This window comes from Alligator sinensis, unplaced genomic scaffold (genome assembly GCF_000455745.1).
Source record: "Alligator sinensis unplaced genomic scaffold, ASM45574v1 scaffold520_1, whole genome shotgun sequence".
NCBI classification, from domain to species: domain Eukaryota; kingdom Metazoa; phylum Chordata; order Crocodylia; family Alligatoridae; genus Alligator; species Alligator sinensis.
The window spans coordinates 2,179,947-2,200,369 of NW_005842064.1; the positions used below are offsets into that span (position 1 = coordinate 2,179,947).

At 55.4% G+C, this 20,423-nt stretch overlaps 1 protein-coding gene across 1 annotated transcript in view; it reads left to right on the forward strand.

The window, feature by feature from the left end:
- ITGA3 (integrin subunit alpha 3) overlaps positions 1-20,423 on the forward strand; it is a gene marked incomplete at its 5' end in the record, with an annotated part of 42,052 nt that overhangs the window by 13,785 nt on the left and 7,844 nt on the right. Inside the window, 17 exons of the mRNA XM_006023338.3 lie at positions 5,328-5,455; positions 6,041-6,129; positions 8,842-9,091; positions 9,446-9,529; positions 10,544-10,751; positions 11,071-11,264; positions 11,787-11,875; positions 12,292-12,428; positions 13,051-13,137; positions 13,356-13,423; positions 13,945-14,081; positions 15,485-15,631; positions 16,706-16,803; positions 18,392-18,557; positions 19,078-19,146; positions 19,469-19,548; positions 20,325-20,402. Coding sequence (XP_006023400.1) covers positions 5,328-5,455; positions 6,041-6,129; positions 8,842-9,091; positions 9,446-9,529; positions 10,544-10,751; positions 11,071-11,264; positions 11,787-11,875; positions 12,292-12,428; positions 13,051-13,137; positions 13,356-13,423; positions 13,945-14,081; positions 15,485-15,631; positions 16,706-16,803; positions 18,392-18,557; positions 19,078-19,146; positions 19,469-19,548; positions 20,325-20,402 — 2,109 coding nt within the window. The remainder of the gene's footprint in view (positions 1-5,327; positions 5,456-6,040; positions 6,130-8,841; positions 9,092-9,445; positions 9,530-10,543; positions 10,752-11,070; positions 11,265-11,786; positions 11,876-12,291; positions 12,429-13,050; positions 13,138-13,355; positions 13,424-13,944; positions 14,082-15,484; positions 15,632-16,705; positions 16,804-18,391; positions 18,558-19,077; positions 19,147-19,468; positions 19,549-20,324; positions 20,403-20,423) is intronic.

Genomic DNA, 20,423 nt, shown 5'->3' on the forward strand with positions numbered 1-20,423 from the left:
ATGAGGAACAGGCTACAGCCCCACTAGACTGTTGTGGCCAAGAGCTGTCAGGCTGGCACAGGCTGCATGGGCACTGAGGCTCCCGCTGCCTTGTTCCCTGTGGGAAAAGCCACTTCCCCTTCCCTGCCCAGTAGCTGCCTGGGCTTCCACTCTTGGCATCTGCTTCAGGGATCACGTTGTGTTTGCAGGCTGCTCTGCCTCCTGACCTGACACCTGCCACTCTCACACTGACTTGTTCTGTTCCCATGTCTGCTGCAGGCATCTAGTGTCTTTGCGCCCACCTGGGAGTTCAGGCGCCTGGGCAGGTGGCAGCAGGTGCAGCAGCCAGCACTGTGGGATGGTGTGCCCTACCTCATCCTGGATTGGGCTGCAGAAGTGAAGTGAAACATGGGATGTTTAACTCTTTGTGGCTCAGCCCTGCCTGCCTGCATGTGTTACCCATAAGCAGATTGCAAGCAGTGGGACAGATGCTGTCACTTCATGCTGTCTCCAGGGGTAGGGAAGGAGGCTGGCACCAGGGCTGCGATGCTGAAGTCCTCTCTAGAGCACAGGGGCTTTCCCACTGCTGTCTGCTCATAGGGTCTGGATTCCGGGTGTGAGACAAGAGCCCTGCCTCTGAGTCAGTTTTCTAGGACCTATCTCAGCTTGGCTGGATCCTGGATGTCACCTTCATCAGGGCTGAGTGGCCCAGGTCTGGCCTGAATCCCTCCCCTGGGACAGTGCTCTCTGTTTCCAGGTGGTGGAGACATCACTGCACCAGCTTCCTTGCGCATCCCCTTCCTCTAACTCATAGAAAATTAGGGCTGGAAGGGACCTTGGGCAGTCTAGTCCAACCCCCTGTTCCAAGCAGGACCATCTCCAGGTATCTCACCCCAGCCAAGCCTTTGTCTGCCTGGGTCTTCTAAACCTCCAAGGATGGAGGTTCCACCGCCTCTTCGGGTAACCTGTTCAAGTGCTTCACTACCCTCCTGGTGATCTAATCTAAACCTCCCTTGCTGCAACTTGAGACCGTTGCTCCTTGTTCTGTCATCTGCCACCCCTGAGAACAGTTCAGCTCCATCCTCCTTGGACCCACCCTTCAGGGACTTGAAGGCTTTATTAAATCTCCCCTCAATCTTTTCTCCAGACTAAACAAGTCCAATTCCCACAGTCTCTCATTAGTCCTGTTTCCCAGCCCTCTAACCATTTTCATTGCCGTCCTCTGGGCTCGCTCCAATTTGTCCATATCCTTTCTGTGGTAGGGGTCCAACACTGGACACAGGACTCCAGCACCTTTCATAATGCAGCAGAATGCTATCCACTGCTTTAAGTATTGCAATGAAGTGCTCAGATTGGGGGAAAAAATTAGGAGAATCTCTCTGATCCTGGGCCCAAGTGCATCTTGGAACAAATACATTATGGATTAAGGCCACTGACTCTACTCTCCCATCCTCCTCAGTTCCACCTGCTCTCTTCCTTACATGGCTCTGTCTTGCTCCTCAGAGAAGCCTGCGTGCCCCCTCCCTCCCCCCTCGACCTTGCTCCTTGTGCCAAGGCCCTTCCGCAGGAAGCCCTGGCACAGGGAAACTTACTCAACCCTGGCATCCTGTGTGTGTAAAGCTGGAAGTGGAGTGACCTGTCAGAAAAGCATTTTTCCCACCCTGAGCCGTGGGCATCTGAGTCACTCTGCCCTGCTCTCTGCAGCCCCGGGCCTAATGATGGACCTGCCTGGACTCTTACAGGAAGGGAAACGCCACATGGCTGGGGTGGGGGGTCATCTGCAAGGGCTGAGGCAGCTAGTGCTGACTTGGTGCTGCACTCCCACATGCCTGCTGCTCCAGAGATGATGCCAGCCTCCTGCTGGGCAGGCTTTTCACTGGCAGGGTTCCCCCCCCCCCAGCCTGGTTTCAGTTCCATGCTGGCCTCTATCCCAGCCTGCTCCTCTGCAGTGCCTGCCATCCCGGGGCCTCTCCGTCCCAGCCTCTCTTCTTCCCCCAGCAGCAGCTATGCCGAACTATTGCTCATTAACCTTTTCCTTTGGCTGGGACATAGATCTCGCCTGCTCGCTGCTGGACACAACACAGCTGTGCTGCCAGGGGAGATGCAACCAGGCAAGCCAGCACAGGATTGCTTGCAGGGGGTCTGCTTGTTCCACCTCAATCCAGATGCACTTGCAGGGAGATGGGTTAGCCTGTGCGTGTGTGCTGGGCCATGCCTTTCATGTTGTTCCATTTACACACGTATATGCATGCTCAGCCTGGTTGCTTTGTGCTATATGCCCACAGAACAGCTGATTTTTTTTCCCCGTCCCACTCCCACCTCACATTGACCCCATCACCTCCCAAGACCTGGCCCGTAACACAGTGCTGGTGTTGTTAAAGAGGCCTGAGCATGAGTAAACTGAATGGTTACAGCTTCATGAGGAATTTCATACTCCTTGGAGTATGAAATGTTTACTCTGCCCTGGAGGCTAGATTTGGACAGAGAGGAAGGATGGCACAGTGGCAGAGCACTAACTTAGAACAAGAGGGTCCTGGGTTCCTGGCCTTGTTCTGCCACAGCCTTACTTTGTGACTATGGGCAAATCATTTAACTTCTCTGTGCCTTGCTTTCCCTTCTATGCAATGAGGAAAGAGCACTGCCTCACCTTGCAGTAGGGCTTGTAAGAGTAAGTACACTGAAGAGTATGAGAGAAACTAACGATGGCAGCTGTATAAGGACATTAGAGTGTTTTTGATCCCTCCATGCTTTTCTCCATGCGGTGTGGCTGGAGAATCCCTGTGTGCACAGAGGGGCAGGAGTGACAAGACTTGACTTGTCTCTATCCTGCTGCCCACCCTCTCTTGTTCATAAGAGAGTAGATCCCAACTGCTTACAACACAGAATTGTACCTAGGGGTTTAAGTGTGATCATATTCCACCCTCCTTGGGTCCCTAAAAAGCCATTAACTCTGTGCAACCTGCTGTCATTTAGCCTTAAAACTAAGTCTCAGAAACACACCAAGGAGGACCTACCTATCTTCTGTGTTTGCAGTTTTTCAGGGACTTGTGCAAGGGGGACAGAATCTCACTTCTTTGGTGAGTAAATCCCTCTAGGATCTCACCCAAAATGTTTGCCCTGGTTCAGGGAGTTGCTGTCAATGTACTGGCTCTGGACTGACGAGGTCACCTGCTCAAGAGCTGCCTACTGCCAAGGGCCTGTTGAGCTGGGCTGACCTTGGGTGTATCACTTAATCTCTGTGCACCTCTCTTTCTCCGCTTGCGCCCTGCAGCTAGGAATCTTTCAGGGGGGCTGTGAGCCGGTCCAGTTGGGAAGGTACTTGGATCCTGCAGTCCAGGGGCTGCATAGCTGGGGAGACAGCTATGTGAGTTGGACCCAACGTGAGATTCTACAACAACCAAAGCACCTTGGGCTTTTCTCTGAGGCTTTTTAATCCAGGCTTGCTCCTCCTCCCCATGCCAGAGGAATGCTACCAGGCCCTCTCCAGCTATAGAAGGCGCCCACTGACACACGAGGAATGTAAATAAAGCAGTGAGTCGGGCAGGGTCTGATCTCTCTCCACCCTGCGTCTTTGGGCAGGGATCAACTACTGGAGGTAAAATTCTACTCCAGGGACAGGACCTCGTAAAACCAGGATCAACTGATTGACTCTGGTGCCAGCTTCATGTGTGCTAGGGCCTCAAGAAACATTCCCCAGTGGGCCTTCAAGGCATGTGGCAGTCTAAATCGGGATGAGGTCAATGTAGGGGACAGATCTTCTGTGGTGTCCCTGGGGGCCTGTGCAGTCTTCTGAAGCCCCTGGCACTGTCTGGACTGGAGTCTTGGCTGTCTAGGCGATGTGCAGCTAAGTTGCACATGGGCACCTAATAGTGAAACAAGATTCGGGCCTCGGAGATGGGGTGATGGATGGGATGAACCATGGGTCTGATCCCATCCCCCTGGCCCTGTGTTCCCATTCTGAGACCTCAGTGCAGGAATAGGCCCAGTGGGGAACAGGCATGTAGGTCTGCCAGCCTGTGGCTGCCCCAGGTGGCTGCATGGAGAGTGGTGCCCTTTGGCTCCTGTGGTATGTACAGCCCTTGGAGAGGGACTTGCTGTCATGCACAGCAGAGGGGCAAAGGACCTGCCTGGGAGCGAGAACTCAGCTGGGCCCCAATTTTGCCTGCTTCCCTCCCTGAAGCTGTGTCCCTCTGAACAGCCTGTCCATGCATGTGGCAGGGGTGGGGCAGGAGGTCCTTTCTGCAGTGCTCACCCCTAGTAGTGCTCCAGGGTGGGACCATGAGTGCCTTGGGGTGTGAGCTGCTAAGAAACCAGTGTACTAACCTATTTCTGAAGGTGCCATGAGCAATGGTGGCCTGCAGGGGGTCATGTCCTCTGGGGGCTAAGACAGACATGCTCTGAGGTGCAGCGGGGCTGCCCCTGGCCCCACCTCCAAGCAGTGACTGCCCAGGCCAGCAACTGGGACACGTGAGGAGGGAGAAATTGGTGTATCTTTGACCCCCCCATCCCACACACATGCACACAAATAATATTTAGCCATGGCAACAGAGCTTCCTGCTGATGTTTCAACAGAAATAGGGACTGAGCAAAAATAAACGCATGGGTTTGGAGGGTTGCTGTATTCCCTGCCCTCGGTGATGGCCAGTCCTATATATACCAGGGTGCTGGGGCAGGAGGACAAATCTTAGGTGACAGGCAGCCTGACCGACAATCAAGGAACAAGCCCTCAATGGCAGGAAGCCAGACTGACATTCAGGCAATGGTCTGATAGGAATGAATTGTTATCTATAGCTCAGCTGCCCCCAGGGAATTGGTAACAGGGATCAGACTGGGGTTCTTAGCCTACGCCAGCCCCTGGGGCCCCTGCTCCAACGAGCTGTGTGTGGAGCTGAGTGTAAATGCCCAGTCACCACGGAAAAGCCTTGTGGGAGTGCTCATGGATCCCTTCATGGTCTGGGCACAGCAAATGCTCAGCATTGCAATAAACAACTCCCCCATCAGTGGGCAGCTGAGTTTGCTCGAGGGCTGCCTGTAGCCAGGTGTTTGCATAGCATGCTGTTGATGTTTATAGTGACCATTGCCTTCTGCCTTCCTGAATCCCCCTGTACACTCAGGGTCCTAATCTGTTGGACTGGGGCAGGTGTTGGTGTGCACTGTGAAGTAACAGCTATGTTCCACACCAGAGGTGGCTGCATTTTGGCAATGAGCAAAATGATCCCTTTTCTGCCTGGGGAGCTTGCAGAGATGTTTGCAAAGCTCTTGGAGAGCCTGGGGTGGAAAGTATGACGAGTAGTGCTGGCCATAAGGACAGAAGCCCTGGGACCCTGACTCCTTTGTGTCTTCCCCAGGCTGCTAGCTGGAGCCCCCCAGGATGTAACTGCTGTGGAGGGGAATGCCACACGGACAGGCGCCATGTACTTCTGCCCACTGAGTGCCTCCAAGACTGACTGCGAGCGGGTGGACATAGAAGAAAAGAGTATGTGAGCACACCCCTCCCCTCAATACTGGACAGGTCTCTGCTTCCCCAGACTCTATCTTGGGCAGCCTGGAAGCTTGGGGGTTAAATCCTCTTCCTCCCTCCCTCCCTCCGCCAGCTTGGGTGGTGCTGTCTCTACTGGTGCTGCAGTATTTACCCTGTGCTGGAGGTGCAGGAAGGGGCCTGTTAACCATTTAAGAGATGAATCCATACTGGGTGAGGGGTGAGCTAGGCTTCCAAAGGGAATGGGAGGGAGCAGCCTTCACTGCAACAGTGTCCCTTCCTCCATCCCCACTGCACCCTGATGCCTGCCTCATAGAGTGCATGGGGTGAGCACCCCTGCGACTGCTTTGTCCTGAATAGGGCCTCCCAGGGCGACAGGAGAATTCATCCCCTGTAGTTGCTTGATTGTGACCTGTACCTGCTGCAGAGGGATGAGGGACTTTGCCCTGTGGGGGGGAGGGGCTGTCTGTTGCTTGGGAGGGGTTTGGGGAGGAAATCTGTCCCCTGATTGCACAGGGAGTGCAAATGGGTGGGCTGGGGTCTCTGCTCTCTTGTCAAGTGTCTGTTGCCCTGTGTGTGCAGGTGTGCCACAGAAGAACATCATTGAAGACATGTGGCTGGGGGTGACCATTGCCAGCCAGAGAGAGCAATCCGGGAGGGGGAGAGTGCTGGTGAGTGCAACATGCTGAGGTAGCAGGTGTACATAGAAAAGTAGGTCTCAAGTATTGTACTGAGAGCCCTGTTCACCATTGTCCAGCAGCTAGCATGGCCTGTGCCTTGTTGCAAAGTGGATGGGGAACTAGGGGCAATCGGGTTGTGTTGTTTACACTAGGGTACATACACTTTATTTGCACCTTGCAGGGCAGTGGGGAAATAGACCCATGTCCTGGTGTCAGAGCTAGGGAGATAAGCCCACTGCCATGGGCATCCTGGGGGCATTCCCACCTGCCTGTGAAACGAAACACCACCCAGTCACTCGCTCTTTGCACTTTGTGCTTGCCTTATATAGGTGTAACTGCTGAGATATGGGGCAAGGCAGCACAGGATCCAACCCCAGAGTGTCAGGACTCCTGGATTCCTGAGTTTAGCTTGCTACACAATCAGTCAAATCACTTACCACAGTTTGCCATTCTCTGAAATGGGGATAACATTCCTGGCAGAACCAGATGGGGTTGTGGGTCATGAGACTAAATTAATCAATGGGTGAGAGTTTATTAGTAAGCAGGCAAGACACTAGAACAGAGCAGAATGCAGTGGCACTGAGACTGAGCCCAAGGTGACTACAAGTCCCAGTGTGCCATGCTCCAGCTTCCCCTGATTGGCTACCTCCTGGCTCATGGTGGAACATAGTATGCTGGGAGCTATTGGCTTTTTGGGTGAGGGGGTGGTGGTGAAGGCAGACAGGTTCTGCATGGTGGGGGAAGTATCTGGTTGCCTCTTTAAACGGGATGTCATGAAACACAGAGTCTGCTCCTAAATTGCAAAGGCAGCTGGGAAGAAACCAAGGGAGAGAGCAACAACCGCAGTGGCAGCAGTTCAGTCCGTGGGAAAGGCAGTGAAGCAATCCAGAGCTGGAAGGGAGCATGGCCCTGGGGGAGCTAAGAGGATTTGGCTTAACCACTGCAACTTGGCGGAGGGCATTGGCTGCAGAGCTCTCCCAGGACTCTCTCCCCCAATCCCGTCACCCATCACCGTGGTATCTGGACAACACAAGAGTCCATGGGCTGCGTCCTCCATCACCCTGTGCCTCGTGCAGTCATTTACACATGTGCAAACAGTTCCCATTTTAGTAATATTTCAATCTGGTGGAAATGGAGGCCTGAGGTGCAGAGCCCAGCAGCCACCTCCTCCTCTGCTTCTCCGTGTTCCTGTTGCCTGCTTTGCAGGGGAATGCTGGAGCCACAGAATTTTGCTCTCCTTCCCCCACTTGCCCTGAGCTCTTGCATCATCCCAGGCCGACTCAGCCTGGCAGAGAGTCTTTTTCCTGACCCAGGCTTCTTTTTTTTAAACACATTTGCTGCTGGAGGGATGGCCTGTGCCCTATCCCTAGAGGGCCAGGTTTACTACTGGGGTAATTTTGGGTCTTTCTCTGAAGTCAGCCCAGAGAGCTGGGATGGGGCCCACTGCAGAGAAGGTGAATTGCACACAGGAAAGGGCACCTCTCGCCTGCTCTTTGGAGTGCATGGGGTGGGTGTGTCTGGGCATCTGGTCTCCAGCCCTTCGACTGAGCTTGCCACTAATATGTCTGCAACGTCACACCCCTACTGGGCTGCTGAGGGCTATACACACATCAGGACATCCCTCTCTGGTTGCACACCTCTTTGCTTGGGCATGGTGCCATCATAGGATCATAGAAAAATAGGACTGGTAGGGCCTCCAGAGAGCCATCTGATCCTCACCCTGCTCCAGGCAGGGTCAGCATCATCTAAACCAGCCCAGCCAAGGGTTTGTCCATCCTGCTCTTAAACACTGATGGAGATTCTACAGCTTCTCTTCTCTCATTAGTGGTGGTGAGCAAACAGCAGATGGGTACCTCCAGATTGTCCCCAGGCTCTCAGTGCTGGCCCCTGTGACCTTCTGGCCTCAACCTATTCTGGGTCCCAGACCAGTGAGAGATCACAGGCTCAGGCACTGTGCAAGCCCTCATGATAAATGGGTCTCCATGCTCCAGGGCATGGGGTGATGACCATCTGGGGTCAGGCATGTGGGACCTGCCTTGCCCAAGGGCACAGCATTGCTTTTTCACAAGTTTTACACCCACCTGCTAAGCATCCAAGCAATGGATGCTCAATAAGAGGGTGGTGTTTGGCTTGGAGGCTCTGATCAGAGAGGCAAGAGAAACTGCTGGTCTGAGTTCCTGCAGTCCTGGGGTGGTGGAGGCAATGTAGGCTGTAGGCTTGTGCCAGCGCGGGGAGGACACAGAAGGTGGTGGATGCTCTACTCTGATATGTTAGGATCGGGGTGGGGATCCAGAGGAGAAGGACCTTGGTGTAGTCTAGTGCAGTAGGGACAGGATATCAGGGTTACATGGACTGGTGTTGCTTGGGATACCAGGGCATAGAGAACCCTGCTCAGGCTGGGATGCGGCAGGAGAGGGATTTTAAGAGTGCTGCTGTAGCCAGCAGGGGCAGAAAGGCCATATTGGGGCATATGGACTGCTGCTGAAGGCAGGTGTAGCAGAACTGAGGTGCTTGAGGTTACATGAATTGCAGTGAAATGGGAAGGCAATATCGGTGTGCATGGACCATGGCTCAGGGTGGCTGCAGCAGGAGGCAGCAGGCACTGGGCTCAGCGGGGTGACCCTGGTGGGGCAGAGTGCCTGTCTATGGCTGCTCAGTGCCCACGGCCTGCTGGGCACTGACATGGTGCCCCCTGGCTGCCAGGCCTGCGCTCACCGCTACACCGAAGTGCTTTGGGCAGGCAGCGAGGACCAGCGGCGCATGGTGGGGAAGTGCTACGTGCGAGGCAATGACCTGAAGCTGCAGCTGGGTGACGACTGGCAGACGTACCACAACGAGATGTGCAACTCCAACACTGATGCTGAGGAGACTGGCATGTGCCAGATGGGCACCAGCGGTGGCTTCACCACCAACACCGTCTACTTTGGGGCACCTGGTGCCTACAACTGGCAAGGTCTGTGCCCTGCCCAACCCCCTGCTGGAGTGTAGCCATCCCTAGTGCTCATCTGGTGTTGCTGCAGCTGCCCGAGGGATATTTTGCTGCTGACACCGGCACCCTTGGGAGCCTCCCTGCTGGGTGGGTGGGCTGGGTTCAGGGCTGGGGTGTAGGGTGAGTCTGGACCACACAGGCTGGGGGAAGGGAGAAGAGCCTGGGCTCTGGGGCTGTGGAGTGAGCCCTGGCAGGGAGGCTGTTAGCAATGAAATCTTTGTGAGAGATCCCATCCCCCTCCCAATCCCTCTCCGTGTCCCCACTTGGGCAGTGCCCGTCTCTGGCTCCAGCTTGCTGTTTTTTCCTTCCCGGCTGCAGGGACTAACTACATGCTGCAGCGAGAGAGCTGGGAGCTGTCTGACTTCTTGTACCCGAATCACAAGAATGGCAACATCTACATAGGTAATGACAGCTGCTTCACCTGCATCTGGGAGCAACATCCCTCCCTGCTAGCATGATATGGGAGAGTGGGCTGCAGAGAGAGCAGGTACCTGGGCCCTAGAAGGCCTGGGTTCCAATCCCAGCTCTGCCACTTTTCCCTGTAGGGCTCCTGGACAAGTCATATGACTACTCTGTGCCTCAGTTTCCCCTTGGGCTCCTCTCGGCCCTCTCTTCCACATGGTCCTTGCAGGCTACATATATCTAGGCCTTTCCCTTGCCCCCATGAGTCATGTCTTGGGGTCCAGACTACTGAGATGTCTGAGCCAGGGCTGTGAGCTTTTCTGGCAGGAGCTGAAGGGGATTTCTCAAAAGAATCCACTTCTCCACTCACGCTGGCTCCTCTTCTGGCATGCACTGCTATAGGGACTAGTAATGCATGAGCTGCTTAAACCCAGGCTGCTTGCCGAGTCTGTGGGGCCTGCACCCTGAGCAGGAAATGTCCTCAGGGGCCCTTCTCTGGGGAGCTGCCCCTGGGCCAGGAGGATTCTGGGAATGGAGCCTCTCAGTGGGGTATGTAAACCATGAGTTTGTCAGGCTACAGCCCAGTCCACAGTTTCTGCATCGCTTAAGCTATATGTGCTAATGCTCCCTTTTGCTATCAGCTTCTGTGGGGAAGACAGAGCTGGCCTGGGTCCAGCCTGCTTGCAGTGACAGGGTCAGGATGAGAAGGGGTCAGCAAAGGTGTTGCTTACAAGTCCTTAGTGGGGGCACCAGGGGTCTGGTCCAAAGCCTATTTTAAGCCCTCCCACCCAGCTTTGGCGCTCAGCCCCACACGTCCTGTGTCTCCATATGGTTCCACATGTGTTTGGGACCAGCTCTGGCAGCCCCATACAAAAGGCCGGGCCCTCATCTGTAGCTTCAAGTAATGTGGCCCCTTGCAAATGCACTTGTGATGCCTCCTGGGAGGACTCTACAGGTTCTGAGACCTCTTCCCTGCTCCCTACTCCACCCTACGGGGCTTGCTCATGCCTCCAGGCTATACCGTCCAAGTCAGCAGTGCCGTGCTGCACAAGGGAGACCTCACCATCATCTCGGGGGCACCCCGCTACCAACACACCGGTGCTGTGTACCTGATGACCAACCGCTTCAGGAGCAACCTGGAAAAGAGCCTCATGCTGGTTGGGGAGCAGGTGGGCTCCTATTTTGGGAGTGCCATCGCCCTAGCCGACCTCGACAACAACGGGTGAGATGCCAAGAGGCCACTGGTGATGGGGAGGCCACCTGGCAGTTGCTCTGTAGAGCACAGCGGGGGGAAGGGAGGGAGGGGATGACAAGACTTTGGGGTTTCCTGAGCTGTGAAGAGTGTTTCTGTGGCTCCCAGCTTTGAGAGGTCTCTAGCTTTGAGGCCTGGTTTTTATACCTTTGTAGACTTTGGGGTCTTCCCAGCTTTCAACCTCCTCTGACTCGCTGCATTGTAGCCTCCTCCACCCCCCTAGCTTTCCCATTGGTCCCAGCCCCACGCTCACCCTCCCTGAGCCCAGCTTTGCCTTGTCCCCCCGCAGCTGGCAGGACTTGGTGATCGGTGCCCCATACTACTTCGAGCGGAAGCAGGAGGTGGGGGGCGCTGTCTACGTGTACATGAACGAGGCTGGCAGCTTCCAAAACCAGTCCAGCCAGATCTTGAAAGGCCCCAGTAACTCCGCCTTTGGTTTTGCCGTGGCCAACATCGGGGACATCAACCAGGATGGCTTTGAGGGTGGGTGACGCTTTCTCTTGGGGCTCCTGGGACAGGTATCTGTCACCCAGGGAGCGTGGGAGGCATCTGGGGTGGCGTGGGCTCTGGGGAGGCAGGGGGGTGAATAGGGCTTTGGGAAGGCTCGGGGAGGTGTGGAGTAAGGGGCTGCGGGTGGGTGGGGTGGACTTTGGGAGGTTGGCAGCAGGGTGTGGGGAGCTCTGGTGGTGCCATGGGGTTTAATATGGAGTTTAGGGGATTGGGTGGCATGAGGTGAGGCAGGGTTTAGTGGGGTATGGGTGCACAGGGAGCAGCAGGGCTTGTGGAAAGCTCTGGAAGTCATGTGGGCTTGTCATGGGGCTCAGGGGGCTGAGGCATTGTGTGGGTGCTGCTTGGCATAGGGCTCAGTGTGGAGCATGAGGGCGTACAGGGCTCAGTGTGGGATGTGAGGACTCTGGGGCACATGGGGTTCAATGGGCAGTACAGGGAGCCAGAAGAGCATTGGTCTCTGGGCCACTTCTGCCTGACCTATTGCCTCTTCCACAGACATTGCTGTTGGGGCCCCCTTCGAGGGCTCGGGCAAGGTCTACATCTACCACAGCACTTCTGGGGGCCTTATGGAGCTGCCCCGGCAGGTAAAGATGTCTTGGGCCAGTTCCCCTGAGCCCTACAGAGGGCACTCTGGAGACCACGCTCCCTCCTGAGACCCCTGAGAGGAGCAGTGGCATCTCCAGCCCATGGGAGCTGTGGGTGGTTGGGAATTACCTTCCTGCTGCCCCCAGGTGCACACAGACTCTCCTAGGGCACTAGTCTCAGGACAGGTTGACAATCCTCACCCTGAGGGGAGTCTCGAGAGACAAGGGTAGACCTAGATAGAGGGCCAGGGGACAGCTGCTCAGGGAAAGGGAAGGGAGGAGGCAGGAGATGGGGTGGGGGGTTATGCATGCATGCAGGCGCTGCCCCAAGCCCAGAATGTAGAGAAGGACAGGCCCTGAGGGCAGTTGCCATAGCACCAGTGGGTGATTTCCTCCCACCCCTCTGCCTCCTGCAGGTGATCAGTGGGGCAGACCTGGGCCCTTTCAAGTTTGAGACCTTTGGGTACTCTCTCAGCGGGGGCATGGATGTGGATGGCAATTCCTACCCGGACCTGCTGGTGGGGAGCTTGTCTGAGAAGATTGTTCTGCTCCGGTAAGGGAGATGGGGCTGGGGGTGACAACAGTGGTGCAGACATGGGCAAAGCTGTCCTGACACCATGCTTCCTGCTGGGGGCTGAGCATGGCACCTCCAGCACGCCCACCAGTTGTACCCACTGCACAGCAGGAGGCTGGCATCATTGTTGGACTAGGCCACTAGAGGGAGACGCTCACACAGGTGATACCCTGCAGTGGCACCTCCCCACCAGCCTGCCCCATACAGAGTACCTTGTGGAGCCAACTCTGTCCCCCATTGAGCCTGTGAGTCCTGAAAGCAGTAACGCCCACCCTTCCAGGCACTGTTACACAGGCCCCAGACTGACAGGGGTATCATTCGACCACTGCTGCATTGGAACCAACAATCTCCAAGGGCAAGGCTCCAGGGGTCCTGTGCAGCCCCCTTGCAGGATGGGATGGGGATTGCCCTAGCCCCTGCCTCCTTAAGCCCTCCACTGTGCCCTGGACAGCCCCACAGGCAGAACAAGGGGAGCTGAGCAGCCCTGGGCACTGGTGACTGGAGATTTTAGGGGTCGCTTCTGTGACGGAAACAGCCATCTGGCCCTGATGGTGCTCAGCTGATGCTTTTCTCTCCCTCTGTCCGTCTCTCCCTGTGGCAGAGCTCGTCCCGTGATCAACATCCTGAACAAGACCTTCACAGTGACCCCAAGCCTGGTAGACCCAGCCAAGTGCAACCCCCACTCCTGGTAAGGGCTGCCTCCTCCCATGATTGCCCACCTGGCGGTGGGGTGGTGCCCCAAGGTGCAGCTTTGCATGGTGCTGCCCATGCAGGTCATGGCTAGGGAGGGCCCAGTGGTCCTGAAGCACATGGCAGCTAGGCAGCTCCATGGCTGGTGCCAGAGCAGAAAAGTTTCTGCTGGCTGCTCCCGTCCCTCTGACCCAGTCTCTTTTCTGTCCTTTGCAGCATCCGGGTGCAGATCTGCTTCTCCTACAACCAGAGTGCCGGAGACCCCCGATACAAGGAGCAAATTAGTGAGTGGGTCAGGGAGGGAGGGGGTACTCTGTAGGGGGGAGGGGTTGGTGTGTGTCCATGCATTTAAGTAATAACAACAGTAAGCGTACACTGCAAAATGTGCAGTGGTGTGTGTGCGCAAATGTGCAATATAAGCAATGGGGTGTGTGTAGTGGTGTGTGAAGGTATACATGCAGTGGTGCATGCATGTGTCTATCAGTGTACAGTGGTGTGCAAGCAGGTGTGCAGTGCGTGCTGTGGTGCATGCACACACGATGGCACAGGTGTGTGCAATGCTATGCAGGCACATGTGCAAGATATGTGGTGGTCTGAGTGTGAACATGCACAGAGGTGTGCATGTCTGAGCAGTGGTGAACATGCAGTGAGATGGGTGCCTTGACTTGTGCACACATGTGTATAGTGGTCTGTGTGCAAGCATGGTGTAAACAACACTGTGTGTCTTAGCAGGCATTTGCCACTCTGCAAAGTCAGTGCTGCCTTGCCAACACCATCTCCAGCTCTGCTTTCCCTCTCTCTGCAGATCTGCTCTACACTCTAGAAGCTGATAGGGACAGGCGTCCGACCAGGGTGAGATTTGCTGGGACAAACTCTGCTGTGTACAGGGGCATCTTCTCCTTGCCAGACACCAAGTGCCAGGACCTGGAGCTCCTCCTGCTGGTGAGAAAAGGGTGGTGCAGACCCTGCTTTGCTAAGGCATGGCAGTGGGGCTGGCACAGGTTGCCTGGTCTCTGTGATGCCCTGCTGAGAGCTTGTGGCCAGGCACAAAATGGGCCTGGGAGTAGAGAGCTGGGCTGGGGTGCCCCATGGGCCCAGCACATGGGGTGTATGGGGGTGTGGGAAAGGGGGGTAGGGATCACAGGGGTCATAGCAAGATTCAGAGAGACTCGATGAAGTGAAGGATTGGACCAAAAGAAATCTCATGAGGTTCAATAAAGACAAGTGCAAAGTCTTGTACTTAGGACAGAACAATCCCATGCATCAGAACAGGCTCGGGACTGACTGGCTAAGTAGCAGCTCCTTAGACAAGGACCTGGGGGTTATAGTGGACAATAAGCCGAATATGAGCCAACAGTGTGTCCTTATTGCCAGATGGCTAAATGGCATGCTGGACTGCACTGGTAGGCACGTTGTCAGCAGATTGAGGGAATTGATTCTTCCCCTCTGTTTGTTTGGCACTGATGAGGCCACATTTGGAGTACTGTGTCCAGTTTTGGGCCCCCCACTAGAGAAAGGATGTGGAAAAATTGGAAAGCGTCCAGTGGAGGGCAGCAAAAATGGTTCAGGGTTTGGGGCATATGACTTCTGAGGAGAGGCTGAGGGACTGGGCTTATTTAGTCAGCAGAAGGGAAAAGACTGAGGGGGGATTTAATAGCAGCCTTCAACTACCTAGAGGATGGAACCTGGACTGTTCTCAGTTATGCAGGATGACAGAACAAGGTGCAATAGGGTCAAATTGCAGCAAGAGAAATTTAGGTTAGATATTAGGAAAAACTCTCACCAGAAGGGTTTACAGCACTGGAACAGGTTACCCAGAGAGGTTGTAGAATTTCTATTCTTGGGCTTTTTTAAGACCTGGCTAGACAAAGCCTTGACTGGGATGATCGTGCTAGGATCAGGGGGTTGGATTAGACCTCCTGAGGTCCCTTTCAATCCTCATTTTCTTTGATTCTGTAACCCAGCAGGGCATGGGTTCTTATCTCCCCTCAATTCCATATAGCTGACCAGGTCCATGGGCTGTGAGATCTGCATGCTCTAGGCTGTGGATTCAAGTGTCCAGACTGGTTGTGGTGACCCCAGGTGGCTGCACACCCCCTGATGAGTTTGATGTGCCTCAGACACAGTGGACAGGGAAGCACATGAAGGAGAACTGTCCCCTTGTGGCTGGCAACCAGGGACCCCTGACAGGGGCCGAGTGTGCTGGGAAGGGATCTTGTCAGCCCTGGGGGTGAGGGATGTATGGACGACCTGGCTTCCAGGATGTCCCTGTTGGCAGGCCTGGTTCAGCCTGGGGGGGTGCCCCAGCCAGCATCATGCACTGCCCCCTGCTGTCCACTCTGCAGGAGAACATCCGTGACAAGCTGCACCCCATTGCTCTGCATATGAACTACTCGCTAGACGAGAAGCAACGAAGCTTCCAACTGGGGCTGAATTCCCTCAACGCCTACCCTGTCCTGAATGAGGACCAGCCCCGGGAGAACCACACTGAGGTGAGGCAGCCTGAGTGGGGAGTGGCTGGACAGGGCTGGGCCAGGCAGAGGGGAGCAGAGCCTGCTGGCGCCTGCTCAAAGGACATACCACAGTGTGGGGTGGAAAGGCCTGTGTGGCTGTCATCTGGGCAAGGACAGGGAAGCAGGACTCCTGGGTTCCCTTGCCAGCTCTGATGCTGTGATCGGGGTATGGGCAGGGGACTGAGAGCCAGGATTCTGGGTTCCACATCATGCTCTGACGCTGGCTCTGTGTGAATAGGGGCTGAGCAGCAGACCAGCAGCCAGGACTTGTAGGTTCTGCTCCCATTTCTACATCTCTGACCCTGGGCTAGTCTGACTGTCTCAACCTCTGTGCCTCAGTTTCACCATGTGTAAAACAACAGCAGGAGAACCCTAGAACCCTTTGCCATGGGCTGGAGCCACTGTTGCTCCTGCTGAGGCTTTGGGGGCTCCACTCCGAGGCTTTGCTCTGGCCTGCCACTCTGCAGCAGTGATGAGCCCTGGTATTTGGGTTAAACGGGTCTCGCCGCCCACCTCCTGGATCCATAAACTGCCTGCAGCTTGGCAGACAGCCCAACTTTGCAAGGAGCCCTCAGCAGTGAGGGTGTGAACATGGAAGCCCAGGGGACTAGGATGCATCCTCTTCACCTTGGAGGGTCCCCCAGTGTGGGGTGGGGTAGGAGACATTTCTACCTTTCCCCTTCTCATGCCCCTCCAGATGCCAAGCCTCCCCTGCAGCAGCCCCTTGGCACCCCCTGGTAGCCAAACAGTGCATGGCAGCGGTGTCCTTGGCACTGGTACTTCCTCTCTTACCACCCACTTCCTCTGCTCTGGATAGCGTGCACTGTGTGTGGGAGTGCTGCTCCAGCCTGTTGCTAATAGAAACAGCCCTACTACCCCTGCTGGTCCTGGTGGTGCTGCTGGGGCCAGACTGCAGGAGGATAACAGCTTCCTACTGAGGGTGGGCATTAGAGCTGCTCTGGCTGCAGGGTGCCAGGTGTTGGGGGAGCAATTGGGGGGCTGTGGACTCAGAGCGGGGCAGGGGCTGGAGTCACCAAGCATACCTGCCCGCAGATCAACTTCCAGAAGGAGTGTGGTCTCGACAACAAGTGCAACAGCAACCTACAATTGACGGCCGCCTTTGTTGGTGAGCAGGGCCAAGTGCTGCCCAGGTGAGGATGAAAGAGGTGGGCTCCATAAGGGTCCTGGAGGGGCACAAGGAGTAAGCATTCAAGGGAACCAGCCTCAGGCTGAAGGATGGGGGAGGGGGTCCCAGCATTGTGCCCCCAGCTGGCTCAGGCCTGCTTAACGCCCTGCCCTGGGATGGGGGAGGGGGTCTCTTCCGAGCCTCATCTGTGTGAGGGGTGGGGGTCTCTTTTCCTGTGTGTCACACTTCCACTCCCATCTGACTCTCATCAGAGCAGGATGCAGGCCATTGGCTTGAGGTTGCAGTGAAGTAGGTTTAGACTGGACATCAGAAAAAACTTCTTCATTGCTAGAATAGTGGAACAGACTGCCTAGGGAAGCTGTGGACTCTCCCTTAATGGAGGTGTTCAAGAAGAGGTTGGACAGTCACTGGTTGGGGATGATCTAGGCCCAGCTGTGCCTGTGTTCTGCTATGGCTATTTCACATGCTTCTGGGCTTTGTGGGTTGTAGGATTGGGCTGGAAGGGAATCCATGCCCCTCCTGCCCCTCCATTTCTGCTACTTGTGTTAGGTGTGGGGCTTTTTAAAGCCTTCTTCAGAGGCATTGGATTCTGGCTGCAGCCGAGGCTGGGGATTTTGACTGGGGTGTGCCAGTGCTCCTGCTGTGATTTAAAGCCAGAGATTACTGGCTAAAGTGTCCTGGCCTGCTGCTCAGGGTCAGACCAATTGCCATACTTGGGGTCAGGAAGGAATTTCATCCCATGGTCCGATTGATACAGACTAGGGGTTTTTGCCTTTCTGTGTAGCAAGGGGCCTGGCCATCTGCCTGGGATTCTTTAAGCACATATTTATAACCTTTTATAGAAGCAGGATACAGGTTTTCCTCACTTTATGCGGGTTCTGTATATGCAAATTCACTCTTATGTGATGACCCTTTTTATACCAAAAATTTGTTATATGCAAGATAAATTCACTCTGATGCAACTGGTGTGGTGGAAGCCAGCAGTTAGCAGCTTTGTGTGGTGCATTGTGGGAGTGATGCGCACCAAACTATAGTCACCTATGTGGATCTGTGCTCCTTGCTCGTTGTCTGCGACATGTGTTTCTGTAGTTGCCATCCCCATTATCATAGTGCCCTGTGCTTGTGTACTGTCTGCTGTTGGTGAGTACCAAAATTGTCTAGTAAAAGTGGTAGAAATGGGTCTGGGGGTCAATGCAGTCGAGGTCTTGGAACTTGTCCCTATGTGTTGCATTGTAAAGTGGGTTCCCTTTATGCGAATTCGAGTTATGCGAGGTTTTCCAGGAATGCATGTACAGCATAAAGCAAGGGAAACCTGTATTGACTGCCATGTTTTACCCATGGCAGGTTAGGGTGCTAGGTCTTGTGTTGTGTCAGGGTTGATAGTAGTTTTACAAAGAGGTTAGGTTATGGATTTGTATGGAATAGTTTGGATAGGGATGATTCTGTCATGTAGGAAGTTGGACTAGATGAACTATGGAGGTCCCTTACAGCCCTACTTCTCTGTGATTTCTATGGTAAGCCCAACCCCCAGCCCGCGAGGCCCCTCTTGGCAGGTCTCTGAGGAAGTCCATGCTGATGTTTCTCTGGCACAGGATGAATGGGACCCAGGTGCTACTGTACAGCCGGGACGTCAAGAAGCTGCATCTCAGCGTGGCCATCACCAACACCCCCACTACGAAGGCCAATGGCGAGGATGCCCACGAGGCCCTGCTAAACATTACTGTGCCCCCCACCCTGCTGCCCTCCTCTGTCCGCCCTGTAAGGAGCCATCCCCATCCCCTTTACTGTCCAGCAGAGGCCAGGCCTCACCTCCTGACACTATGTAGGAGAGCAGCATAGACCTGAGCCCCAGGGCAGATGAACCCTCTGTTTGTCTGTCCACCCAAGCTCTGGGCTGATTTCCATGTGGGGTTCAGAGTCATTGCTCTGCTCCACTGATGGGCACCATGCCCAGGCAGGGCTAGGGAAAGCCATGGCTGGGCACATAGTTGCCCTGGTGCTTTGCGAGCAGGCTGTACTGCCAGCTGGGGTTGGTTAACCCAGGGGGAAACCAGGGCTAGGATATGGGGCTGGCTTCCCCTCCCCAGGGGGGAGTATGGTGGGGCAGGGGGCCTTCTCTGGGATGGGGCGTATCACAGTTTGAGTGCTTGGGTGGGGTGTGGGGCACAGGAACAGAGCTGCTGGGGTGTGTGACCTGCTCCCAGGAGAGGGCCAGGGGGCTCTTGAGTGAGGCTGAGCAGCCCTGCTGATGCCTGCTTTCTCCCTTCTGCCACCCCAGAGCGGTGCCTGCACCTTCGAGGAGACAGTGCTGTGTGAGCTGGGCAACCCCTTCAAGAGGAACCAGAAGGTGACTCTGTCTCAGTGGGGATGCCAAGGTCCCTGGGCGTGGGGCAGGAACACAACCAGTGGGGATGACTGAGGGGGTAGGAGTGCACCAGAGTGAGCCCCCTTAGGGGGCAAGGCAGTCTGTGAGTGGCTGCAGGTGTTCTGTGGTCCTGGGATCAAGACCTTGCAGCAGTGCACCCAGGATGGGTGACTGCTGTGTCTGCAGCACGATAGGTACTGCAGGCACCCTCCAGCAGGCAGATGCAAAGATGCTTCTTTGCAGGCCCAGCCCCCTCCTACCCATTCCTATGCCAGCCTGGTAGCATCTGTCCCCTCTGTTCCAGATGGAGCTGATCATCACCTTTGAAGCCATTGGGATCACACTGGACACACGGGAGGTCGTGGTGGAGCTCGAGCTGTCCACGTGAGTCCCCTTGCCAGGATCGGGGGGGAACTGGGTCTGGCTCCAGGGCTGGGGGTGTGGGTTAAACAGTTGTCAGGGTAGAGAAGTAGGAAGCAGTGTCCAGCCTCTCCGCTGTGAAGGATCCATTTCTCACAACATGCTGCCCCATGTGCCCAGGAATGACCTACTGCAGATTGGCAGTTGCCTCTGGGGGAAATGTGACCACAGACCAACAGTGCTTAGTAACACTATACAGTGCTATAGAGTGGGGGTGGCCAATCTACGGCATGGGTGCCACAAGTGGCATGGGCAGACCCTGCATGTGGCACATGGCAGAGCAGGGGGAGGGTGGGGAGGCAGGCAGTATGGCAGCAGGTCAGGCAGGAAGCAGAAAGCAGAGCAGCAAATCAGGCAGGGGAAGGAAATCAAAGTGGTACTTGGGGAGGGCATAGAGCTTAATTTGTAGCACATCTGCCCACAAAGGTTGGCTCCCACTGCTGTAGGAGAACACAGCATCCCACCGACACTGGTGGGATAGTCCCAAAAGGGGCACAAACATGGCAAGGGAACTTTTCTGTTTAGCAGGGGCCAGGACTAACTCTGAATGATGGCCATGCTGGGGCATGAGGGTGGGCACTACCTCAGAACAGAGGGCACCCCTTATTGAGCCCCGCACCTCCCCTTGCAGCACGGCTCTGTTTTGTGAGTGCCAGGTAGGGGTGTCTCAGCCCTTGTACCCGGCAGCAAGAATTGAGGTATAGACCGATGTAACGCGGCCTCTGCCTTGTCTCTGGCAGGCTGAGCTACCAGGAGGACCTGAGGCCAGTGTGGGCTGAGTTGCTGGTTGACTACACCATCCACACATCTCTTGCCGTGTGCGTATCTCCGGGCTTCCC